The 22,093-nt window shown below is 44.1% G+C and overlaps 2 protein-coding genes across 5 annotated transcripts; one reads left to right on the forward strand and one right to left on the reverse strand.

The window, feature by feature from the left end:
• The first annotated feature begins 828 nt into the window (after positions 1 to 828).
• MTIF3 (mitochondrial translational initiation factor 3) lies at positions 829 to 7,266 on the forward strand. 3 transcript variants are annotated; one of them, XM_032679919.1, is made up of 4 exons: positions 829 to 921; positions 3,861 to 4,324; positions 5,557 to 5,702; positions 6,988 to 7,266. In XM_032679919.1, exons 2-4 carry the CDS (start codon positions 3,862 to 3,864, stop codon positions 7,198 to 7,200), a joined length of 822 nt encoding a protein of 273 aa, XP_032535810.1. In that variant the 5' UTR covers positions 829 to 921; position 3,861; the 3' UTR covers positions 7,201 to 7,266. The 3 variants fall into 3 exon arrangements, with proteins under 3 accessions (XP_032535810.1, XP_032535808.1, XP_032535809.1); XM_032679917.1 differs by lacking the exon at positions 829 to 921 and adding an exon at positions 1,093 to 1,284 and having other exon boundaries at positions 6,988 to 7,253; XM_032679918.1 differs by lacking the exon at positions 829 to 921 and adding an exon at positions 2,610 to 2,629 and having other exon boundaries at positions 3,858 to 4,324; positions 6,988 to 7,253.
• On the reverse strand, positions 7,185 to 12,219 carry GTF3A (general transcription factor IIIA). 2 transcript variants are annotated; one of them, XM_032679916.1, is made up of 9 exons: positions 11,978 to 12,219; positions 11,617 to 11,717; positions 10,999 to 11,095; positions 10,722 to 10,810; positions 9,760 to 9,833; positions 8,486 to 8,569; positions 7,898 to 8,127; positions 7,744 to 7,800; positions 7,185 to 7,484 (listed from the first exon to the last, which is right to left on the reverse strand). In XM_032679916.1, the coding sequence occupies exons 1-9, from the start codon at positions 12,191 to 12,193 to the stop codon at positions 7,323 to 7,325; spliced, it is 1,110 nt and encodes a 369-aa protein (XP_032535807.1). In that variant the 5' UTR covers positions 12,194 to 12,219; the 3' UTR covers positions 7,185 to 7,322. The 2 variants fall into 2 exon arrangements, with proteins under 2 accessions (XP_032535807.1, XP_032535806.1); XM_032679915.1 differs by having other exon boundaries at positions 7,744 to 7,803.
• Between the last annotated feature and the right edge of the window lie 9,874 nt (positions 12,220 to 22,093).

Below are 22,093 nucleotides of genomic sequence, written 5' to 3' on the forward strand. Positions count from 1 at the left end.
ACTGCACACACAGAACCAGGCACACCGCACATGCATCAGTATGGAAATGTGGGAACACAGGATGAATGCACAGATCCCCGCACAAGCGCACGCATCCATCCAGAGGCAGAAACTGTAAGAAACACGAACTGCCAAGTGCCGAAACACGTCTGTGTGTACCCAAGATGCACACAGCACACAGGTACCGGCAGGAAGGGGGGCGGGGAGGACCAGTGCACAGGCCAGTGCACAGACACACAGATACATACAGGCTGAAGTCCAAGCACACACAGACACACATACACCAGAGCACAGGCACTCGCACACACGCAGAAACCAGGGCACAGGCACACACATACCTGTGTACAGGCACAGAAAGACACACACACACACAGGCTGGTGTACCGGCATACACAGACCTGGAGCACAGGCACACACGGACCGGGGCACGGGCACACACACAGACACACACGGACACACACACGGACACACAGACACAAACGGACACACAGGCACACACGGACCGGGGCACGGGCACACACACGGACACACAGACACAAACGGACACACAGGCACACACGGACCGGGGCACGGGCACACACAGACACACACACACACACGGACACAGACAGAGACACAGACACACACACAGAGACACAGACACACACAAGGACACACACACGGACACACAGGCACACACGGACACACAGACACAGACACACACACACGGACACACGCGCCCACCACGGCGCGCTCACGCACGCGGGCACGCGCGATCGCGAGGGGCGGGGGCAGGAGGCGGAGGCGCGGGAGGAGGAAGAGGAAGAGGAAGAGGAGGAGAAGGAAGAGGAAAGAGAAGAGGCGGGACATCCCGGAACTTCCCGGCGGCTCGGGCAGGTCTCTCGGCTGCTGCGGCGGGCCTTGGCCCGGCCCGGCCGGCAGGTAAGCGCGGGCCCCGCGGAGCCGCAGGGTCACACACACAGTCGCGCCACGGGCACACGCACAGTGACCTCCGCGACACGCACAGCCGGGAACGTGGACACAGCAGGGCGCCGTCACACCTCTGGCACCTGCAGCCAGACACGTCCTGCCAGCACGGGAACCCCGTGGGGTGCTACCGCAGGAACCACGGCTGCTCCTGCGGTGCCCAGGATGCCCGTAGCTGCCCGCTCATCAGAGCTCCCTTCCCGCGGAGTCAGCCGTCCTTGCCGACACATGGGCTGCGTAACAAAGCAAAACACACGTATCTGCCATGTTACACGAAGATAAATCCTTCTATACAAAGGGTTATTTCCTTTCAGACAGGTAAGACTGTATTTACTGGATTTAAATAGCAACAGGAAATGAAGGATAATAAAGGCAAAACCATGTATTTAGCAGAGCGAGATTACCATTTCTTTAAAATAAACTGCTATTCCGTTGCTGTGATCGTGATACTTAGTTTTAGAAGTCAGTAGCTGATAAAGGCAATCCAGGCTCTTCTGAGTGGAAGATCAATTTAATTATATCATTTTATAATGCAGCAGCAATGCCCAGCGTACAAAGTATGCAGTGCATGATCCAGAGCTGGTTTATGAAACCGTCTTAAAAATAAAGATGTCTTGGCTTTTATGTAGCTGCACTGATGATGCAGAAAGATAGTTGTGTGTTGGCAGTGAGTGTTTAGTTGTAGGGCTGTTGTCACAGCCAAAAAAAAAAGCTGTTTTCACAGAGGTCATGTTTCTGGTCTGGAATTGGCAGAGGCAGAGCCCAGGGCAGGAAGGTACAGTAGCTCTGTCAGTTGTTTTTAGACTCTGCTGTGGATATCCTGTTATTTCTCTTCTGTGCCCTGTGGCTAGCTTGAGTTTGGGATTGTGCACAGCTGTATCTTACTACCCTGTTCATGAACTGATCTGGCAGCACCGTCAAGCAGTTTATATAGACTTTGCCCTTTCTGCTAAGATATAAAGTCCATTCCAGGCTCCAAACTATCTCCCTTTTCAGACTAAGTTTATTCACAGGAAGGTCAATTTACTTGTCCCACTGCTTGGAATTATAAATAGCTCCTTATCCTTGCTGATAGTTTGCACCTTTTCCATGTACATGTATGCACATGGATAAATGTTTACACAATGTCATATATGTAGATATATATATATGTGTATGCATGTATATATTTACACAATGGAGTCATATTCCTTCCTTGGCAAAAGAGGTCACACTCTTGCCAACTCCTCTGGTATGACGTGTTTGGTTTCCTGTGTCATCTTTGGCTTTTCCTTTACTTGCTCCCTTTTAAACATAAAATACTAAAACTGCAGATAATACTCACAATTTGCTCTTTATATCTAATGTTTTTTGCAGCTGTTAGAAAATGACCAATTTCTGAAGTTTTGAGTAAAATGGAAGTAATGCTCAGCTGCACCACAATTGCCAGGAGTATTCCACGAACCAGGGAAGAAGGGGAAAAAGAATATGATGAAACAAATGTTTCAAAGATCAGTTTCAATAGTCTTCAAGCACTGATATATTTTGAAGCTTGTTTTGAAAGTTTATAGCTTCATGATTACCGTGCCAGGATAGATGCCTGTAACAATTTATTTAAATTTTAATTTGCAAATGTGGATCTTGGACACATGAACCTTGTTCTTCCTTGCCAGCCTCTGTATTGCAGTCAAGTCATAGTTCTGTCTGGTTTTCTCTTTTTTCCCCCACAAGCTTTTTTTATCATTCAAGAAGAAAAACGTAAGTGTTTTTATTTGCTAGTTCTGGTGAAACAGGTACATGCTTTCTGTCTGTAAGATATATAAATAATTTTTATAACTGGAAAAAGTCAGCTCACCATCAATAGGAATGTGCCACCCTAAATTTAACGTTTGTGAAAAAAAGGGAAAGTCATCCATACTTTAAATGTCTGATAAAACAGGTTTAAAATGGTCCTTGTGGGTCTCTCCCAACTCAGCAGATTCTGTGAAATTCAGGCACTGTTTCCACTTTTGAAACATGACTGAATCAGTAGAACTTGAGCTTAAAAGACAGTAAGGAAACTTTTTTTTCTAATTTTTTTAAGGTTACTGAAATAATATTAGTGCTTAATCCATGTAAAATCAAGTAACTACCAGGATTACTTTCACAAAATGACATTTGGAAAACTGGGAAAAATACACAATTCGGGGTCAGTGCTATGAGAAGCAAGGTGCATGCTAGCTATGGCAGAGTTTTTAACCCTGGGATAAACCATGTTTTCAAGTATATTAGTGGTTACTTTGTAATGCTTTAATGCCAAGGTGAAGGTTTTGCATGACAGTCTTAATCTGTATGGTCAAAGCTGTGAAATTCCAAAACCTTACAAAACATAGAAGAGTCAGACTGTAGATGTTGGATGTTGTGCAAATTGCAACTTTATTCACTGTTTGATTAGAGCGGTCCGGAATTAGTGTGGCTTAAATAAAAAACTTCCCAAAGAAAAGTATCAACCAGGAAAAAAGTTCTGGTGTTCAGATACTTTATGAAAAAATGTGGACTGAAAATATGAAAAGTGTGACATGCCTTTTTATTTGACAGCAAAATCTCCCTCTTAACCATTGGCTAATCTCTCCGTACTCAAACAAGCTGTTTAAGAGTAGATACTCCTGTGAGGAGAAAGGAACTACAAGTACTGGATGCTTTTAAAGGAGTTCAGGCTCAGATTTTAAGATCCTGAAGATAACATCAACTCCTCACAAATTTTGCTCCTTAGTCAGACTTTCTCTCTGGGTTAAATCCCTCTGTATAGTAACACCATGCATCTTTTCAAAAGAGTAGTTTCAAGGACTAGGGTTTACTGAACTGGAGTCAAGTCTTCCTAATATAACTAGAAGAATGTGACTGATTGGGGTAACTTGTTTTTATTTCTTCCTCAGAATGACTGCCTTGTGCACGATGAAACACTTATGTCAAGCAACCAGAAATGAGAACAGATACGCAAAAAGGTTCTTTGGTACTCTTCTGACACAGACACCACAAAAGTGGTTCTTTTTTCCTTTCTGGATAGTGGTACCTGACCCTAGAAAGTCAACTGTGTTTGCACTTACTCAGCCATTTTGTACAGTTGAAAAATCTCAGACAGAACCAAAAAGGAATACAGCATTTGGAAGTGTTGGGCGAAGAATTCCCTATCGTATTTTGCATGTAATCAACCAGGATGGAGAGAGCTTAGGAAACATGCATCGAGCAGATGCACTCAAACTTATGGATCAACATAACCTGAAACTAGTTCTCCTTAAAGAGAATGTAGAACCTCCAGTGTACAAACTAATGACTGGGCAGCAGATCCATGAAGAACAGCTTAGACGTGCAGAGAAGAAAAAAGCAAGTCCAAAACCAGGTATGTACATTGTACACACTACAACACTGAGCACTTTGAAAAATGCTGCATTAAAAATGGTTCCAGCAGATTAAATCCTCTTACTTGTATTTGTGTAAATCCAAAGCAATGTCACTGCAGTCCACGCTATTAAGGATTTGCAGTGGTGAAAATAAAATTTTGGATTAGTCTTCCATAACGAAGCCTTCTATTGCCTTCTCGGGATTTCTATTTTGGCATCTGCTGACTTTTTAGAAAAATATTTTTATTTAAGTGAATATAACTAAACTCTGGTTCTGTGGCAGTCAAGGAATTTCTGTTCTTTTACTAAGGCATAGTGACAGGCTCTTCTTACAAACTGAGTGCCAGATACACCAATATAATAATATAATTTGTCACCAGTAGTCATGAAACACTCTCTTCCTCATTTCCTGCTAGGAAGACAAAGTCTGGAGCCCTTTCTTGGACAGAATAAGAGAAAACTTTATCAATATTGAACACTTCTGAGGTTTCTTTTTCTTAAGACAGGCTGCTCCAGCAGGTTAACAAACTGAGTTTGGCAAAGAGATTTTACAAAAGGCATGTGACCTTGTATCCTCTCTTCTTATCCTCAGGCTAACAAAGACATCTATGCTTTGGGTAGAGTTCTGATTATAACAGAGAGCACTATTGTGGTAGCAAGTTGCTCTGTTCAAGAAACTACAAAAAGATGGTTCAAATGGTAACTACTTTAGATGAACTTTAAGGAGGAAGAGACCACAAAATGTTCAAATATATTACAAGGCATCTTCATGCTTTCAGTTGAATATTGCACTTCAGCATTCAATGAAATGGGCTCAAGATGAAGAGCTATCTCAAGTCAAAGCTTTTACCTTCAGCTGTGTTATGTGCTATGTAGGAGTTTGCACACTAAGACTTTAATTCCAGATCCAATGCTCACCTGTTTGTTAGACCTACAATGTGAGTGGTATGAACAAGACTGTAATTAAAAATACCTTAAGTTTTCTGACCCTGAAGAGATTTCCCTGTGTGCCTCACACATACACTCAGTCTCCCAGTTATGGCAGAGAGTGTGAGAATATCAAGTAGCCACCTAGAGTGGTGCATGTTGAGACAATGAGATCGGGATGTTTTGAGAAAGCAGGATGGGAGGAGGGAGTTAAGGAGACAAAGCATCATGAGCTGTTAAAAGAGCAACTGACACAGGTTCGTCAAATATTCAGCCAACACAGTTTCAGTTCTGTTTTAAACAGGAGTGGTTCAGAAGGAGCTATCCTTTTCTTCAGCTATTGCCAAAAATGACTTGGAGATCAAGACTAAACAGATAGCACAGTGGATTGACAAGAAATACCATGTTAAAGTTACCATCCGGCAAGCAAAAGGTAGCAATACGGACATGGTGAGTGAACTCCTGAAAATTGGACCAATCAGTTTCATTAAATAGCTGTAGTTGTATTAACCTGCCTTATTCAGTACTGCCACAATTTTTTGTATCTCATGTACTGCTAAAGTACATAAAGGTCTGGGTCCTGTGCAAGTAATGGGTGCCCACCTTAAGTTGCTTCTGTACAAACACTGCAGTTCTAGAAAAGTAGTCCCACAGAGCCAGTTCAAAGACCATGCTTTATTAAGAATGCAGTTACAATACTGGCTTACAGTCTAAGCAGTCTATGCAGCACACCTTATTAACTGGGCTGGTCAAATTTTCCCATCTATGCCTTAAGCCAGCTCACTCACTTTTAACAGTGAAGTTTGAAAAAGTTCTGCTGTATTTTATCTTGATTATTTCAGTAATGTAACTGTTCTTCTACAGATACAAGTGTAGCTAAGGTGGCTAAGGTTAGTTGTCCACTGCAGCAGGAAAAACTATTGGAATGGTGTTCCAAGACTAGCAAAGTGAACATCTATAAAGATGTTAGGGAGCTGGTGGCAACTTACTACTATAATTGCAGGGCCTTGAGACTTCATTGTCATTTGCACAAATGGCTTTTTTATAGATTCCATGTAAGATTTTTTTACCCCCCCTTGTAATGTCTGTAGTGAATTAAGTTTCCTTGATGGTTGTCTCAACTGAGTTGGGGGAAATTGTGTTATCACTTCATCCAAAAGGAATAAAACTTTTTATAAGACGTTAAATCCACAGGGAAAGGGTAACACGAGGAACTGATTATGGGAGGGAACAGAACACTTCATGACACAGTCTAGATTTACATTGTCCTTAAATTTAAAAGTTTAAGTAGGAGCTTAGGAGTTCACTGTGTTACATGAATGCACTGTTATCACTCAGTTCAATACAATCAGGTTCTACTAACCTTAAGAACAATACTGCTTCTCAAGAGGAAAGCCTCATAATAACGTGTCTGAATCTAGTGGAATAGGAGGATGGGGGGGGGAGCCAGATGCAGACCACTCTCATGGACACCCTTAAAGAGCAAAACAAGATGAGTTAGGAGTTCAGCTTGAAGGCTAGGAGATGGCTTAATCCCTCCTGTGTGACCTTCCTAAACCTGCTTATGAGTAAAGAACAAACAGTTAGGAAAGGACAAGCTGAACTGCTCAAACTAGGACTACCAAATAGGTTGTTTCAGCTAACAGCTAAACCATAACCATTACAGAACAGCTGGAAATATTTTTCTGCCCGTATTTGTGCATTGATTTAGTCCTATTTTTCTCCTCCTTTTTAGTCCATGCTTTTTGATCAAATTTTGGAAACTGTGTCTGAGAAAGCCACTTATCTTTCCAAGCCAAAAGTTACTAGAGAAGGAGTGAGTGCCTGTATTTTGAGACACATGTCTGACAAAGAGTTGAAAGCACACCAGAAGATGGAAAACCAGAAAAACAGTACAGTAAAGAAAGACGAAAATGAAAATCTGAAGTCAAATGAGTTGCATCAGTGACTTTATGAAGCAGTGTAAACAATACTAATTTATTAAAATATAAAATAAAAATATTAACTTGATAAAGTTATTGTTAAGCTTTGCATTGGTCATTCCATGAAGTATGTTGTCTCAGTTAACCTTTACTGCAGAGTCAGAATTTCAACAGTTGGTATTTCATTTTCCACAAGCTTATTCATTGTCTTGCTTTCTGTCACAACTGCATCCTTTCTCGACTGTGCTTTAGGAGGAATGTAGCCACTCAGACGCGAGGCTAAGCTCCTCTTAGGACGAGAACGCTTGGCCTGGCAGAAATAAATCCAGAATTAGTAAAATTTACGTATCTATGGAACAAAGACTACTAATGTGGGGGGGAAAGAAGAAATCAATGAGTAGGCTACCACTGTAGTAGCTAAAAGAGCTTCAGAAATTAAGAGTCTCACAAATTAACTGGATAGTTAACCTGTTTTTCTGCTTCAAATCACATTCTAAAACACGTAACATTTACCCTCCTCTGCATTGACATGGTAGGGTTGAGAAGACTTTTTCAAGAGTATAACTTACTTTCAAGTTCAGCTTTCTCTTTTCAGGATCATGTACAACAGCGTGCCTTGCTAGGCTCTGCTATAGTTACAAAGAGCAGGGGAAAAAAAAAAAGAGTTAGGTTTATAATTTCCGATTATGTAATTCAGATAAAAACAGTTTAAAAAGTACATACTTTCATTGCAAACACTCTTCCACAGCCTGGATAATCACAAGAGAATGGTTTTTTCTCCTCATGAAAAGAGAGGATATGGCTTTGAAGGTTAAATAAAGTTGTGTAAGTTCTTCCACATCCTTCTCTTGGGCATCGGCAGACTTCCCTCTCCACAGCATGTGTTTTTTGATGCTGCTTGAGGTAATCTTTCCGTTTGAAAGTTTTGTGACACTCACTGCAAACTATTGGCTCTGAGTGGGAGAGAGAAAAAGGCAGAGTATAAACAGTTTCTTACAGAAACTCAGAATCAAATCCTAGTAGTTCTCCAGAACAATGCTAAAATCCACGTGAAATGCAAGGAACTCAGAGACTGGAAGAGAATAATGTAGTATGAATTATCCAGATCCTAAATCCTGCATTAAACAATTTCTTCTTAACTGGATCGTAAAGCAAAGTCAGTATACAAAGCAGCATTTTCATCAGACAAAGATCTAGCCAGAGTAACAACCAGTTTACCAATAAAGTGTTAAGACAAGTTTGTACACAATGACAAGTTGATGAAATGAGTTCAGCACCGACTCCTCTTCAAATTTAGCATTTGGAGTTTACCTGCATGACTGACTTTATTGTGTTTCAGAAGCTCTGTCCAAGTTTTTGCAGTATATGAGCAGTTTTCTTTCTTGCATGCATAGCCTGTTGGACAGGACAGATGTTTAAAGTCACAGAGGGTCTGGCAAACACAGTCCAGTTTTACAAGGGGGAACTCCACTTCTAGCATTTAAAAATTAAAGGCCAGTAATTCCTTCTCTCATACTGCACAGGAATGGGACAAGAGACAACAAACACAAGACATGAGAAGATCCTAACAGGTTTAAGAAAGAAACCTTGTATCACTGACTCAAGTTGTCCAGAGAGGCTGTGGAAGCCTTAGCCATGATAACATTCAAAACTACTGGATGCAGCCCTCAGCAACCTGGTGTAACTGATCCTGCCTTGAGCAGGGAGCTGGACCAGATGACCTCCAGAGGTCCTTTCTGACCTAAACAATTTTGAGAAAGTCTCTCTCCTTGCTTCAGTAGAGCTATTTCTTTCACTCAAATGGATAAAAATAATTAATAACATATAATATTCCTATATAAGTATTTGTATTGCACATTAAAAAAAATATTGACCATACAGTAATATTCCAGGTCTAGAGACTCTACCATTCTATCAAGCAAACAGGAACCACAGAAAATCAACCCTATTAAATCTCAGGACTGGAAAGGTCAAACAACTATGAACAAGAAAGGAACACACTACAAATCGCATCTTTCTATATATTCTTCCTAGTCTGCTGAGTTGGTTTGATTTGGGTTTTTTCTATCACTAGAAAGCTGGTTAGCTGTCAACAGCACTGAAAGAATGGACAGGAGGGTAGCAAGATTAGCTTAAACATACATGGCCATGTCATGATGATTTCACTTAAAAACCTTTCACATGGGTTCATTAATAATTAAAAATGCACATGGTTTTGCCAAGGCTCTATATGAAATTTGTGGCAGAACTGGCAATTGATCCTAAGCTCTGGAGGTCTAGGCTAGCGCCTTAACCATTAGCCCATCTCCAAAGATGGATTATTGATAAGGAAGCACCTCAGGAGAAGAAATAACTGAAGGAATCATGAGCTCTGTTCAGTCTGCCACAAGTGCACTGAAACTGACCAGTGCCTTGCAATTGTATCCCATTTGACTGTTCAAAACGGGTCTTCTGGTTTTTCTGTCTAGATCACTAGGCCCAGAATACTTCCACATGTGTCACACATACTTGCATACTCTCTGCTGGAAGAAGCCATTTTTCCTTTTCTGAAACGTGACTGAAGCAAGAAGAAAAAGCTATTATACCTTCATGTGTCTTCTCATGCCGCTTTAGTCGACTTGGAGTAGAAAAGCCCTTTCCACATCCTTCTTTATTACATCTACGTATAAAATACAGTGGTTTAATTTCTTTCACTGTATCCACATATTTTTATATCTTTAAGTCAAGAACAATCAAAGTGAAGAAAATAATCCAAGTTTCCCCTTGCCTAGAGATCTGTGTATGTCCCCACCTTGTAAAAGAAAATCCCATAATATTTTTCTAACAGAGGACTCTTTAACGCTTTTGAGAGTTAAAACTATCGAGTCAAGTCTTCTATCATCCCTACACAGTAGGCTCTTCAAACATAAGAGAGAGAAAGTGGAAAGTTTAACTGGCTTGTACAAATCCAGCAGACAGAGCAACAGCAGAGCACTGATTATTTTTGTGTCTGTCACCCAGCCATACTCACAAACTTCACTTAAGTGGAATGAACACTCATGTTAAGTGTGTTCCACCTGTAAGAAATACAAAACTAAACTCTGCTTTCATCAGATCTATACTCATGTGTTATCTCCATGGAGTTGCGGTGCACAGCTTCTAAGACTGGTGTTCAAGTCTCTCATCTTTTTGAAGGTACTACTCACTTCAATGTTAGTCAAGTCACTGTTTCTTACTGGGTAGCTTCATTTTTCATTACTGTGCAAGCTCTTATACTTGATTTCAGGCTTTGTGAACTAAAAGCTGGGGGGAGTTATTTTTCCTGTGAACCTGTAATAAACCATAAGAATGCTGGAATTGCTGGAATGCCAGTTACAGACCACCGACTGTTGCTCAAAACAGACTACTGAGCAAAGGATTAGTACAAGAAATATACTTGCAGCCACGACTACAAATTGATTCCATTTTTTAATGCCACATTAACAAAAAGGCTAAGAAAAGGCACCTCTTTTTATCTAGAGTGTTTAAATGGAATTGTTGAAGTTCATTATTAAAATTATCCACCTACTTGAAGGGAGGTTCATTGGTGTGGTGACACTGATGAACTTTAAGTTGTTGATGTTTCCTGAAAGACTTGTTACAGCCTTCAAAGTTGCACTATTGAGGAAATTAAGTTATCATTAGAAGCCAAATAATGACAGCTCAGTTCATGTGTTTGCTGAAATCCCAGTCACAGTCTTTGAACTTATACATGTACCACATAATAACAAGTTGAAGTATTTCACTAGATACACAAAAAGGAGCTTGTTTAGTCTCCAGTATGCAGTGCAAAGGTAATTACTCACCACATATTGCTTTTGCTGATTTTGATGCTTGCGCTCAATGTGCTTCTTTAAGTTTGATTTTGTTCCAAATTTCTCATTGCATCCTTCAGCTGTGCACCTGTAGATGAACTGCGTTTTTTATTACAGCTCTCAAACAGTGGTTTGTTCCCTAGGCAGATACAGAAATCATTGCACAAGAGGAACGCATGAGGAATAACTGAAACTCAAACCTCAAATATACAAGTTTGCTTTAAAGTCATGAAAAGCCAGAGGCTGTTAACAATCGACAATCACATGAAACATATCAGAAGATACTTTTAATAAAACACATAGGAACTTCTAGCTCCTAATCCATGACATGCAGCTATTTAGGGCTCGATAATAGGAGATAACCTCCCTTACTCCTTTAATAATGTATTCTAGGGAAAGACCTGCCTATGCCCTTAAGCATCTATTATAGATCACTGCCAGACAGGAGGCTTTTGGGCTAAGGAGATCTCCATGTCCCGTGTGCACATGTTCTGGCAGTGCTCACGATACAAAAGCTAAGCATGCATGCCCTGTGCCACCCTCAGTTATAACTCCCTTTCCGTACGGACAAGTGCACTGCCGCTTAAGGAGTAAAAACTTGGGTCTTACTCAAAGGGTTTTTCCCCGGTGTGCGTGAGGAGGTGTCGGGCGCGGTGGAAGTCTCTCGTGAAGCCTTTGCCGCAGCCTTCATAATCGCAAACATACGGCCTCTGAAACACAGGGGCTCTTGAGAGGAGCTGTCCCAAGGGGGCTCGGTTGCTCCCGGGATTCCGCCGTCAGTGGGATGCCCCGGCAGCACCGGTCCCGGCCGCGGACACAGCCCCGCAGCGCCCGCGGTGTCCTGCGACTCCGAGGCGGTGAAGGGCTGCCCGGTGCCCACGCGGGGGCCAATGCCGCCCGTCTGCGGGGCCCCAGCGCGGTGCCCCCACTTCGGTCACACAGCCCCCCGCCCCCAGCCGGGGGGGCTCACCTCGCCCGTGTGCCGGCAGAGGTGGGCCGACAGCCGCCAGGCCTTGTTGAAGGTGGCGTCGCAGCCGGGGAAGGAGCAGATGTACGGGTGGGCGAGGAGGGCGCTCCCGCTCCCCTTGCCAGCGTTTCCCTTCCCGGAGCTCCCGCTCCCGCCGCCGTTCCCGTTGTTCCCGCCGCCGCCCCCCTGTGCGGTGCCCGCCGCCCGCTGCCCGGCCATGCCGGAGCGCACGTGACCGGCCTCAGCCGGGGGGGACGGGGCGGCGCGTGCGCGGTGTGGCGGGCCGGCGGTACCCGGAGGGACTGAGGGAGCGGAGCCGGCCCCGGAGCCGAGCGACGCACGGAGTCCTCACACTGCTGCACGGAGTCACAGAAACACGGAGTCGGTTGGGTTGGAAAAGACCTCCGACATCATTGAGTCCAACCTATGGCCGAACACCACCATGGGAACTAGACTATGGCACTGAGTGCCACATCCAGTCTTTCCTTAAGCACCTCCACGTACGGTGACTCCACCACCTCTCTGGGGAGCCCATTCCAGTATCTAATCACCCTTTCTGTGAAGAATTTCTTCCTGATGTCCAACCTAAACATCCCCTGGCACAGCTTGAGACTATGTCCTCTTGTCCCATCACTAGTTACCTGGGAGAAGAAACCTACGCCCACCTGGATACAACCTCCTCTCAGGGAGCTGTAGAGAGTGATAAGATCATCCCTGAGCCTCCTCCAGGCTAAATAACCCCAACTCCCTCAGCCACTCCTCATAGGACTTGTGCTCCAGCCCCTTCACCGGCCTCATTGCCCTTCTCTGGACACAGTTATGCAGAGATCCACAAGCCTAATTCTGTGTTACTGCACATCCAACAAGTTTCCCGCTGTTTTAGGGACATAGGAGCTCTGCTGCCTCCCTTGAGAAGCACTTCATCATTCTTGAAGGTGCCAGGTGATGTTCTGCAACAAGGGATCGCCAGACAGGTTTGGTTTGGCTCCCTGCTTTGCCTGAAGATGGGTCTGCGTGATGCTGGTCAGCCTCTGGTCCAGACCAGGGCAATCTCGTGGACCGACATCAGCCTCTGCTGCATGCTGCCTACCACCTGCCCCAAAACTCGAGTTTGCAATCCGAGTTGAGGTGTCCCTGCTGTTGAGGATCCTGTGGCAGATGGCCTGTCACCTGTGGTCCTGCTGTGTCCCCAAGCCACCTGAGATCAGAGCTAGAGGAAGAAGACGTGGGTTTGAGCTGAGCTGAGAGACTGTGATACCTTGTGCAGCACCTCCCTGGTACATGACTTGCAGCTGAGGGAGCTGGGGTTGTTTAATCTGAAGAAAAGGAGGTTCAGGTAGGACCTTATCACTCTCTGCAACTGCCTGAAAGGAGGTTTTAGTGAGGTGGGGGGTCGACCTCTTCTTCCAGGTAACAAGTGACAGGACCAGAGGAAATGGCCTTGAGTTGTGCCATGGGAGGCTTAGGTTGGATATTATGAAAAAATTCTTCAGGAAAGGGTGGTCAGGCATTGGACCAGACTGCCCAGGGAAGTGGTAGAGTCACCATCCCTGGAGGTATTTAAAAGACATGTAGATGTGGCACTTGTGGATGTGGTTTAGTGGTGGGCTTCACAGTGCTGGGTAGATGGTTGGACTCAATGATCTTAGAGGTCTTTCCAACCTAAATAATTCTATGATCACATTGTCTGCTTTGTTTTGCACTATTTGAGCTGTAACCCAAGCTTTATTTTAGGTGACATCCTCCATCTGCTGCAATTCTCCCCACAGAGTGAGTGTGAGGGACAGGGTAAGAACATGATTGTGACAAGGGAACCATCCTGTGGAGAAAAACTCCCAATCCTTCTTCCCTGTTTGTGTCCCCTGAGCTTTAAAACCTGAGCAGACGGTGGTGCTTGGAGCAGGCTAGGAAAACGGGGGAGGAAAGACAGGGGGAATAAGGATCAGGAATCAAGTATGTGGGGGCTGGGTCGGAGAAGGGACACATGAAGTGAGGTGGCATAAGTGCCAAAGGACAGGGTGCCTAATGGCTGTGCAGAGCACACTCTGGGGAGGGAAACTGCTGGTCAGAGGGAGGAGTTCCTGTCTGCCAGAAGCAGATCCCCATGGCCCTGGGCAATGTCTCTTATCTCACTCATCTGTAGCAGGATTAAGGGGAGGGCTGAATCGGTCAAACCCTCACAAAGAGGGAAAGAAATCGCCTTCTTTTTGACAGGGAAGTCAGTTTAAAAAAGGTCTCAGCTTTTAACAAATGTTAACGAAAACACTTAGAAGAAAAAGCTTCTGTGTTTTTTGGTTGGGTTTTTTTGGGGGGTTGTGGGGGTTTTTTGGTTGGTTGGTTGGGGTTTTTTTGTCTTGGAACTGCAATAAAAAACAAACCTGAAAATAAAAAAGAAGTTATAAATATTGCTTTTTGAAACGTTGCCTGTGACAACATGATATTGCCTCAGGCCTCTCCAAAACAGTTAAGGAAATAGCATGCAGGGGAGAAAACTTTCAGAAAATGTTATTACTGGCTACACAGAGAACAAATATTCTTCACATTGGGTTTTGCTCTATGCCATGCCATTTAAAAATTTCAGCAGAATTCTCTGGAAATTTTAATCCAATTTTGGAAGTATATAAATAGAAGATGACTCAAGGCCAAAGGAATTCTCTTGTGTTGCGCTTTAGATGTCTCCTGAGTTGACTACAGAGGGAGGATTTTGAAAAGTCCTCTACTAGAGCTGGAAAGACAGTGGATTCACTTTCAGAGTTGATAGTATCGTTTTCTGCTGTGGGAAGTGGAAGGTAAACCTTCAAACAGGTAGACATATGCAACGGAGAAAAATTAAGTCTGAAGATCTACATTTCCAACACAAGGTCTACACTTCAACTGGTAAATGTTAATAATGTGTAAACTGAAAGGGAGCAAAAACCCAGGAAAATGAGGTAGTTCATTCCCTCAAGAAAAAAACAACACAGAACTCCCTCACACGCACATGAAATCCCCACAGGGCAGTAAATCCCTCAGACTCTGATTAAAATGATTTCTTTAAGCTAGCAGGATCTACTCAGAATTAAGTATCAATCAAGGAAAGGCTTCACATGGTGCTGTGAATACTCATATTCCTCTGAAGAACTACTGAGTGAATGGACCACGTATCTTCTACGACAGGTTGTTTCATTTTCACATCCCAGTGTTCTGCTGTAAGTACTGGTATTTACTTCATCTCCAAACAGGAGTAAGTGTTTTCTCTTTGTGCAACACAATTGAGGTCCAAAGTTCTTGTGTTTATGAACATTACATAAAAATTATTTGAATGTGTACTAAAATGCAGATAAATATGTTTAAATGTGCCTTCATAGTAGCTGTGCGATTGCAGAAATTATTCCCCTGCATGAGAATATTTGGAAACCGAAAGATACTTTTTCCTATAGACTTGTTGCAAATTGGATATTATCTGCTTGAGGCACCATGTCTAAGGTCTTTTGGCTTGGTCCAGTGGAGGTGGGATGCAGAGAGACTAACTTAAGAATGACACTAACTGCTATTTATGTATTTTGAACTAGTCCCTACAAGTTTTGGGCGCCTGACTGCAATGGTGGTTCAACAGTCCTGCAACAAGACTAGACACATGTCTAAAAAAACAAAAAGGCTTTCTGCTTTCCAGAGTAAGTGGAGAAATGACCCTGAGATTAGCTCAGTTGGTTAGAGTATGGTGCTAATAACACCAAGGTTCTGGATTTGATCCCCATATGGCCCTTTTTCAACTTAAGAGTTGGACTCAGTGATCCTTGTGGGTCCCCTTCCAACTCAGAATATTCTTCAATTTCTGTGAAATTGTGTTGAGAAGCTCAATAAAGTTGGCAGTAGTTGTCAGGAAACTTCCTGCAGTTTGTGGAGAAGTCCCTCAGTTATGCATGGTAAACTATCACATGGAAGGTAGGGTGGCAGTGAAATGTAGCAAAGAAGTACTTTTAGCATTTTTTATACAGGTGAATCCCTGAATGTGGATGAGAAGAGCAGGGTTTGGGAGAAGGGCCCTGGTGGTTGTTCGTATCGAGAAGGGTCAGCCCAGCCAAACTGAAAGTACTTCCTGCATGTTTGGTATTACTGCTCTAATCTTCTCTGCCATTTCCCCCTGCTCCAGTTTACTGACCTCTTTTCCTCATGACAACGGCTTTATTCCTTCCTTCATCCAGGTTTGGGCTCTTCCTTTTTTTCCTAAATCACAAGCTTGTCCCACAGCTAAGGGAGGGTAGATGAAGTACATGTGAATTATGCAACCTGCATGCTGGAGATGAACTGCAGTCAGGATAATGCTTTCTTCATCTCTCTGTTTACTGAATTATAGCTAGCTTGTAATGGTGCCAGTGTCCTCAGGAGCCCTTTCTAGGGATTTCTGGGAACCACAAAAACATGTTAGGAAGGGGATGGAATTAATCAGTTGGGCTTTCCTGCTGCTATATTCAGCCCAGCAAGCCGCCTCCGACAGATGTTTCTGCTTTTAGGCCACAAGGAATATTATTGACTGGCTTTCCCTGCATTCAAGGAGCATGTAAAGCTATCAAAAACTTGTTTTCCATAAGAGCATTTTCTTGTCAGGTGATGTTTTTCTATCTTGGGCACAGTGGATTTTAATGAATTTCTCCATAGACTGATCCCTGAAGAGAAGAAACAGGAAATCTGCATTACCTGATTCCCTCCTGTCAGTGGGAGACATGGGATGTAAGCAATGGTGAAGTTGCACAGCAGATCTGTGGGGAGCAGCACCCAGAGCCCTCTGCTTCCCATCAACCCTCCCATCAATTATCCTGACCTGCTTAGTTTGAATAAATCTTCTGAATGTTCTGTGGTCATACAGACCAAATTAGAGCCAAGTCCCAGGTGTTTCTTGGAGAGTTTGAAGCCAGTCAGTTCATATTGCTGCCTGGGTCTTGGATCTCTACCTATTTTCCATGGCTTGCTGGAAAAGAAGGGAAAACTCCGACTTCGTTAGCTGGCTCACCATGAGCTCTTTCCAGGTGGGGTGGAGGAAGGGAGGACTTGAGCACAGCCTCTCTGTGGGCTGTGGGGTAATGGAGGAGCCCTCTTCTAGAAAACACCTCTTTGTACCCCATTCCTGTCCCTGTCTCACTGCATTCACCCTGAAGGATTTGCATACCTGTGCATTCAGCTCACACAGCCATTAGACAGGATCAGACAGGATTAGGTTAAAACAAAATGGTCCCAGTTTCCCATTTCACCGTTGTAGTCCCCTGAAGTGAGCAGAATTACTCCTCTGTCCCCCAGCTCAACTCTGGGAAGGACCTGCCTATTGGAAGGACATTGTGCCAAGCAATAGGATAAGAGGCAATGGGCAGAAACTGATGCAGAGGAAGTTCCACCTGAACATGAGGAAGAACTTCTTTACTGCACATGTGACTTAGCACTGGAACAGATTGCCCAGAGAGGTTGTGGAGTCTCCCTCTCTGCAGATATTCAGGAACTGTCTGGATGCAATCCTGTGCCATGTGCTTTAGGATGGCCCTGCCTGAGCAGGGAGATTGGACCAGTTGGTCCCTTCCAACCTTATCCATTTTGTGATTCTGTGATTGATGGGGTTATCCTCCCTGACTCATGGCACAGCCAATTTTCAGAAGGGACATGACGCCCAGCATAATGTCTCCCCTGAAAACGGTGCCTTTCCTAATAAGTCACAACTATGTGTGCTTGCAGCACTGGCCTCTCAAGGCATCACATGACATGGGTCAATAAGGACTGCAGTTATCCTTCTGACCAAAACTGCAGATGCAAAATTATGCCTGCAGCTGTCTGAGGCCATGAAAGCAAGGCATCCTCCGAAGGTCAGTTGCAACAGAAGCTGCCACACAGTAGATCTATGGGTCCTTCCTCTCTCAGCCAGGCCCCACGGGATGCTTCTCTGGCTCGTAGTCTATTCACTCAGAAGGAGAAACACAATCATACCCATCCTCTCCTGGTAGCAGTGGCTAGGAGGGATGGTTGTTTTAGTGAACCGTAACATTATTGTAATAATTTTTTGATCCTTCATCAGACGGAATTATTAGTCTGTCTGTAATGTGTTAGACAGCAACACTTGTCTCAAATGCCTGTTAATTATCTAAATAAGCAAATTTGCTTCTTTTCCCACCCTGGTCACCAGTGCCTTGTATCATTTGTGCAGCTGAAGCTGTGATCTTTCAAAGACCCCTGCAAGGGTTATTACAAGGGTTGTGTTCTCAAAGCACAGCAGCTGCCCATGTGAGGAAGAGATGCCAGAGTAGTTCCTCAGGACCTGATTCAAATTCTTTCGAAATCAGTAGAGAAATGCTCCCAGTGTTTCTTGGCCTTGGATTCTATCCTCAGATAGTAACCTTTTCCAGGCAGGAATTTTGCTTCAAACATCCCTTGAATATGCTTGAGAGATCTGGCAGTCGATAAAATACTCAGCCTGAAGCCAATACAGCCAGTGAAGGCCCTGAATATACTGTATCTTTTTTCAACAGTATGTTTTTTTTCCTGGGGAAAGCAACAACTTGATCTGCTTGCTTGTCCAGAGTCAGACCTGCAGTAGGTTTTTAGTTACTTGGAGACATCCAAAACATGAACATGTGGCTTTTAGTGTAAGGGTTTGAGATGGCAGTCATCCACAGGGCTTCAATGCATGTCCTCTGCCTGCCACACAGCCAGGGTTCAGTGTCCTCTTCTTTAGAGACCAACACGCTGCTCCAGCAGGCAGGGCTGCCTGCCTGCCCTACCTTACGGAAGCCAAAATCCCAGGAGAGTGTCCCACCACCACTGATGGGATGACTTCCCTGCGACTCACAGCCTCCATTGCCCCAGACCTTTCCCCAGGCTGCTGTGCAGATGCTGTGGCAGCCAGCTCCCTGTCCCTGAAGAAGAGCATCTTCAGAAGGTAAATTTGTGCCTTGAAGCTGCAGCCCTCAGGAGGATGCAGCACAGAAGCAGGTGCCAGGGGGTGAGCGTGGGACAGGATGGCAGCTGCTGGCATGGGTGCAGAATCCCCTGGGCAGGGGCCAGGTGACTGGGGGTGGCTGGTAGTGCACAAGAAACCTGCAAAGCATCATTCCCACCACTTTGTGTCATCTCAAGAGTGTGCTGGGAGACAGCCTCTCTTTGTCTCCCACCTAATGAAGGACCTAAGAAGGGAAGTTCCTGTTTCTCCACCAGCATGCACCTGAGTGAAATGCCCGGCAGCCACCCAAATTCCCCCCTTTTTGGTTTAAATCTGTGCAGAAGCTAAAGTGCAATAGCTGCTGGAGGAGTCTGAGATGTGGAAAACCCCCAACTTCTCCCCAAGGGTACCATTTCATACAAATCTCAAAGCATGAAGTTTCTTGCAACAGTGTCCATTATATTCAGGGAAATTACCAAGAACATAATGAAAATCATCATCAAAACCCAGGTGAATTTTTCCACCTCGCAGAGATTTCTCTTCCCAGCTGTGTCTGGGTGACTCTGCAAGTACGGAGCTGCAAGGATGTTGCTAACTTGGGGCTGTAAAAAGAAAACCGCGTGCGTTTAGTGAAAGCAGATAGGGCCATCTAGTGACAAGAGAAACGCGTCTTTCATTCTGTGCTGTGAAAGTCCCTTTCACAAGACCCCAAAAGCCTGTGCTGACCACCAAGACTGGCACAGGCAGCCCCTCTCCCAGGGATGTGCATGGCTGAGCCTCATGACCTTCACACTGCCGGAGCTTTGCACGGTCCTTAGCAAAGCTTTTGGGAGCAGGGATAGCACTGCCAAGTAAAAAGAGTGCTTGGGTCACTGACAAGGTTTGGGTTTGGGAAGAGCTTGTGGTGCCTCGCAGACAGTGCAGGGGGTCAGGCGCAGGCAGAGCTTGACCCCAGCTGGACAGTGGGCAGGTGGGGCTCTTGTGTCTGTTGGGAGATGGTTTCTCCAAGCTGTTTTTGAACTGCGTTAGCCAAACAAGTTAAAATTCAGGACAGGGGAGATGCTTCTTAGGAAAAAAAAATTTTAAAAAGTCAAAGTACTTTGTTTCAAAATATGCATGAATTTTATTTTTAAAAAATAATTAAAGGATTCTAGAAATTGTAGAAATTGTGTCCTTTCTAATTAAGAAAATACTTGTGTATGGCATTCCCTCTGACCAAAACAAAACTCTTCCATAATTTTATATCACTAACATATTGAAAAAATTTCATTTCTTGGCAAAGGAAGCATTACTTTTTTCTTCCTCCTCTTTGTCTAACAAGTTCCTCCTCTCCTCTGAAGAATTCGCACAACTCGGCTTGTTATCAGTCTAGTTAATTACATTACTACACTTCCCGGCAAATTAAGATCCAAAGCCTGCCTATTTACAGTAAACTCCCCAAAGAAAGGGATAATGAGGTTACTTAGCAGATGTTGTTCCATGGGTAATTTCCATACACTTCTTAGTTTATAAAGTGGGAGATAAGGTAGCTGGCATAGCTTTTATGTAAGCCTTCCCAAGCATTGTCCAGGTCTCCTAGCGCTTAAAGAATTCTCTTGCTGGAGGCCCAGAGGTGAGGCCGTTTACCCCAGGGTAGAGAGAGATCGTATCTGTACTGCAAGCAGAGAGGAGACACGGATCATTTGGGTGCCTTAGACTGTATCCACACTGCTCAGGGATGGACCCCAGGGCAAAGTAGTTGTGTCCCAACCACAGAGCCCTCAAACTCAGGTCTTCTTCTTATGCCATGAGGTTACCCCGTGGTCAAAAGTCAGGGTTGTCACCTTGTACCAGGAGCAGAAACCACTTCCAAGATCCTGAAATGGGTGTGGGGTGCACAGCAGCCTATCAGAGTGCTGCTTTCATAGTATGAATATGGAGGTACCTGGGGAGAGTGGCATGAGGCTGTCTGAAGATGTGGGGCTGGGACCACCACACCAGGTCTGCACTGAACCAGCTGACTGCTGCCAGCAGCACCCTAGCTAAGAGCAAGTAGAGACAGCAAGTAGAGACAGCGTACCAAGCTGTGCTCAGAAGGGAAAGGACTTGACCTCCAGTTTTGCCGGGAAGTTCCAGCTGCAAAGTTTGGTTTGACTCAGAATGGAAACAAACCCAGCACTATCTGAACCACAAAACACCCCAAAGCAAAGCAATCTATTTGGGGTCAATCTGCATGTTTGGATTAGCCTCTGAGTTTCTTTTAAAAATAGAGGCCAAAATTTTCCTTTTGTTGTTCCCACAGAATAATTTTTTTCTATCAGATGATGTAGTTCTTTGGACATTTTCTACTTGATGATTTGTTCATACTGGCAGTCCCATCCAGGAACTCACCATTAGCATCCTGGTTGTTTCACAGATCCCTAATGAAGCTAAGGTGACATGAGCGGATGTACCACAGAGAAGGGCACGGAAGGAGTACAAGGATAATGCAGTCATGAAAGAAACAAAAATGCTTTGTGTAGGCCTATAATTTAAACCAAGAATTCCCTACAATTGTTATCTGATTATGGTCAATCTCTACCGCACATAGCTTTATTCATTTTGTTATGTGTTCCTCTTCCCAGATTCTCTCAGCTCCCTTTGGCCATTTATGGGTGAAAAATTCACCCACATTCTGTGCCTATTCATAAATTTACATACTAAAATCTGGGACAAGAGGCTGTTCTACACGCTCATCCAGCCCTTGGTACTGTAGGGATTCCAGTCTTTCACTGGTCTGTTACAAACACAGTGCAAGTGCTTTAGCAGTGCGTGGATCTCCCTTACCCTCTCATCTGAAGTTGTTACTCTGGTCACGGCTAATCGATTGTGACCCTGGGAGTGACAAGTTAGTTCACTCAAGTCACTTTAATCACTTTAGAGCTGGGTCCAAAGCCTGTGGCTGGCTCACAGTGCTGGCTGTGACACACAACCAGGCTCAGCATTTAATTTAAAGAAATAATTCTGAATGTATTGAAACAGAAAGCTCTCTGTGAAGATGTAGTCCATCATACCCTCCAATTGCTGGAAGCTGAGCAAACATGCACTGTGCTTTCTTCAAAGAACTCCAAACAAAACAGTTTTCTGCTTAATTTGAAAAGTCTTCATCTCTCCATCACAGTAAAGAGAGAAAAATGAAGTCCTTCCTCAACTCTGCATCAAGGCATCAAAACCAAATGTTTTTCACAATTCTACCTCATATA

The sequence above is a fragment of the Chiroxiphia lanceolata genome, chromosome 2 (assembly GCF_009829145.1).
Source record: "Chiroxiphia lanceolata isolate bChiLan1 chromosome 2, bChiLan1.pri, whole genome shotgun sequence".
Taxonomy (NCBI): domain Eukaryota; kingdom Metazoa; phylum Chordata; class Aves; order Passeriformes; family Pipridae; genus Chiroxiphia; species Chiroxiphia lanceolata.

Bases quoted from the DNA above. Each gene is read 5' to 3' on its own strand.
- GTF3A (XM_032679915.1), bottom strand. From the start codon at position 12,193: ATGGCCGGGCAGCGGGCGGCGGGCACCGCACAGGGGGGCGGCGGCGGG. The intron at 11,718-11,977 runs GTGAGCCCCCCC...CCTGTGTTTCAG, and splicing joins TCTGCCGGCACACGGGCGAG to AGGCCGTATGTTTGCGATTA. The intron at 7,804-7,897 runs GTATGTACTTTT...TTGTAACTATAG, and splicing joins GAAGAGTGTTTGCAATGAAA to CAGAGCCTAGCAAGGCACGC.
- MTIF3 (XM_032679917.1), top strand. From the start codon at position 1,232: ATGTTACACGAAGATAAATCCTTCTATACAAAGGGTTATTTCCTTTCA. The intron at 1,285-3,860 runs GTAAGACTGTAT...TTTCTTCCTCAG, and splicing joins GGTTATTTCCTTTCAGACAG to AATGACTGCCTTGTGCACGA. The intron at 5,703-6,987 runs GTGAGTGAACTC...CCTCCTTTTTAG, and splicing joins AAGGTAGCAATACGGACATG to TCCATGCTTTTTGATCAAAT.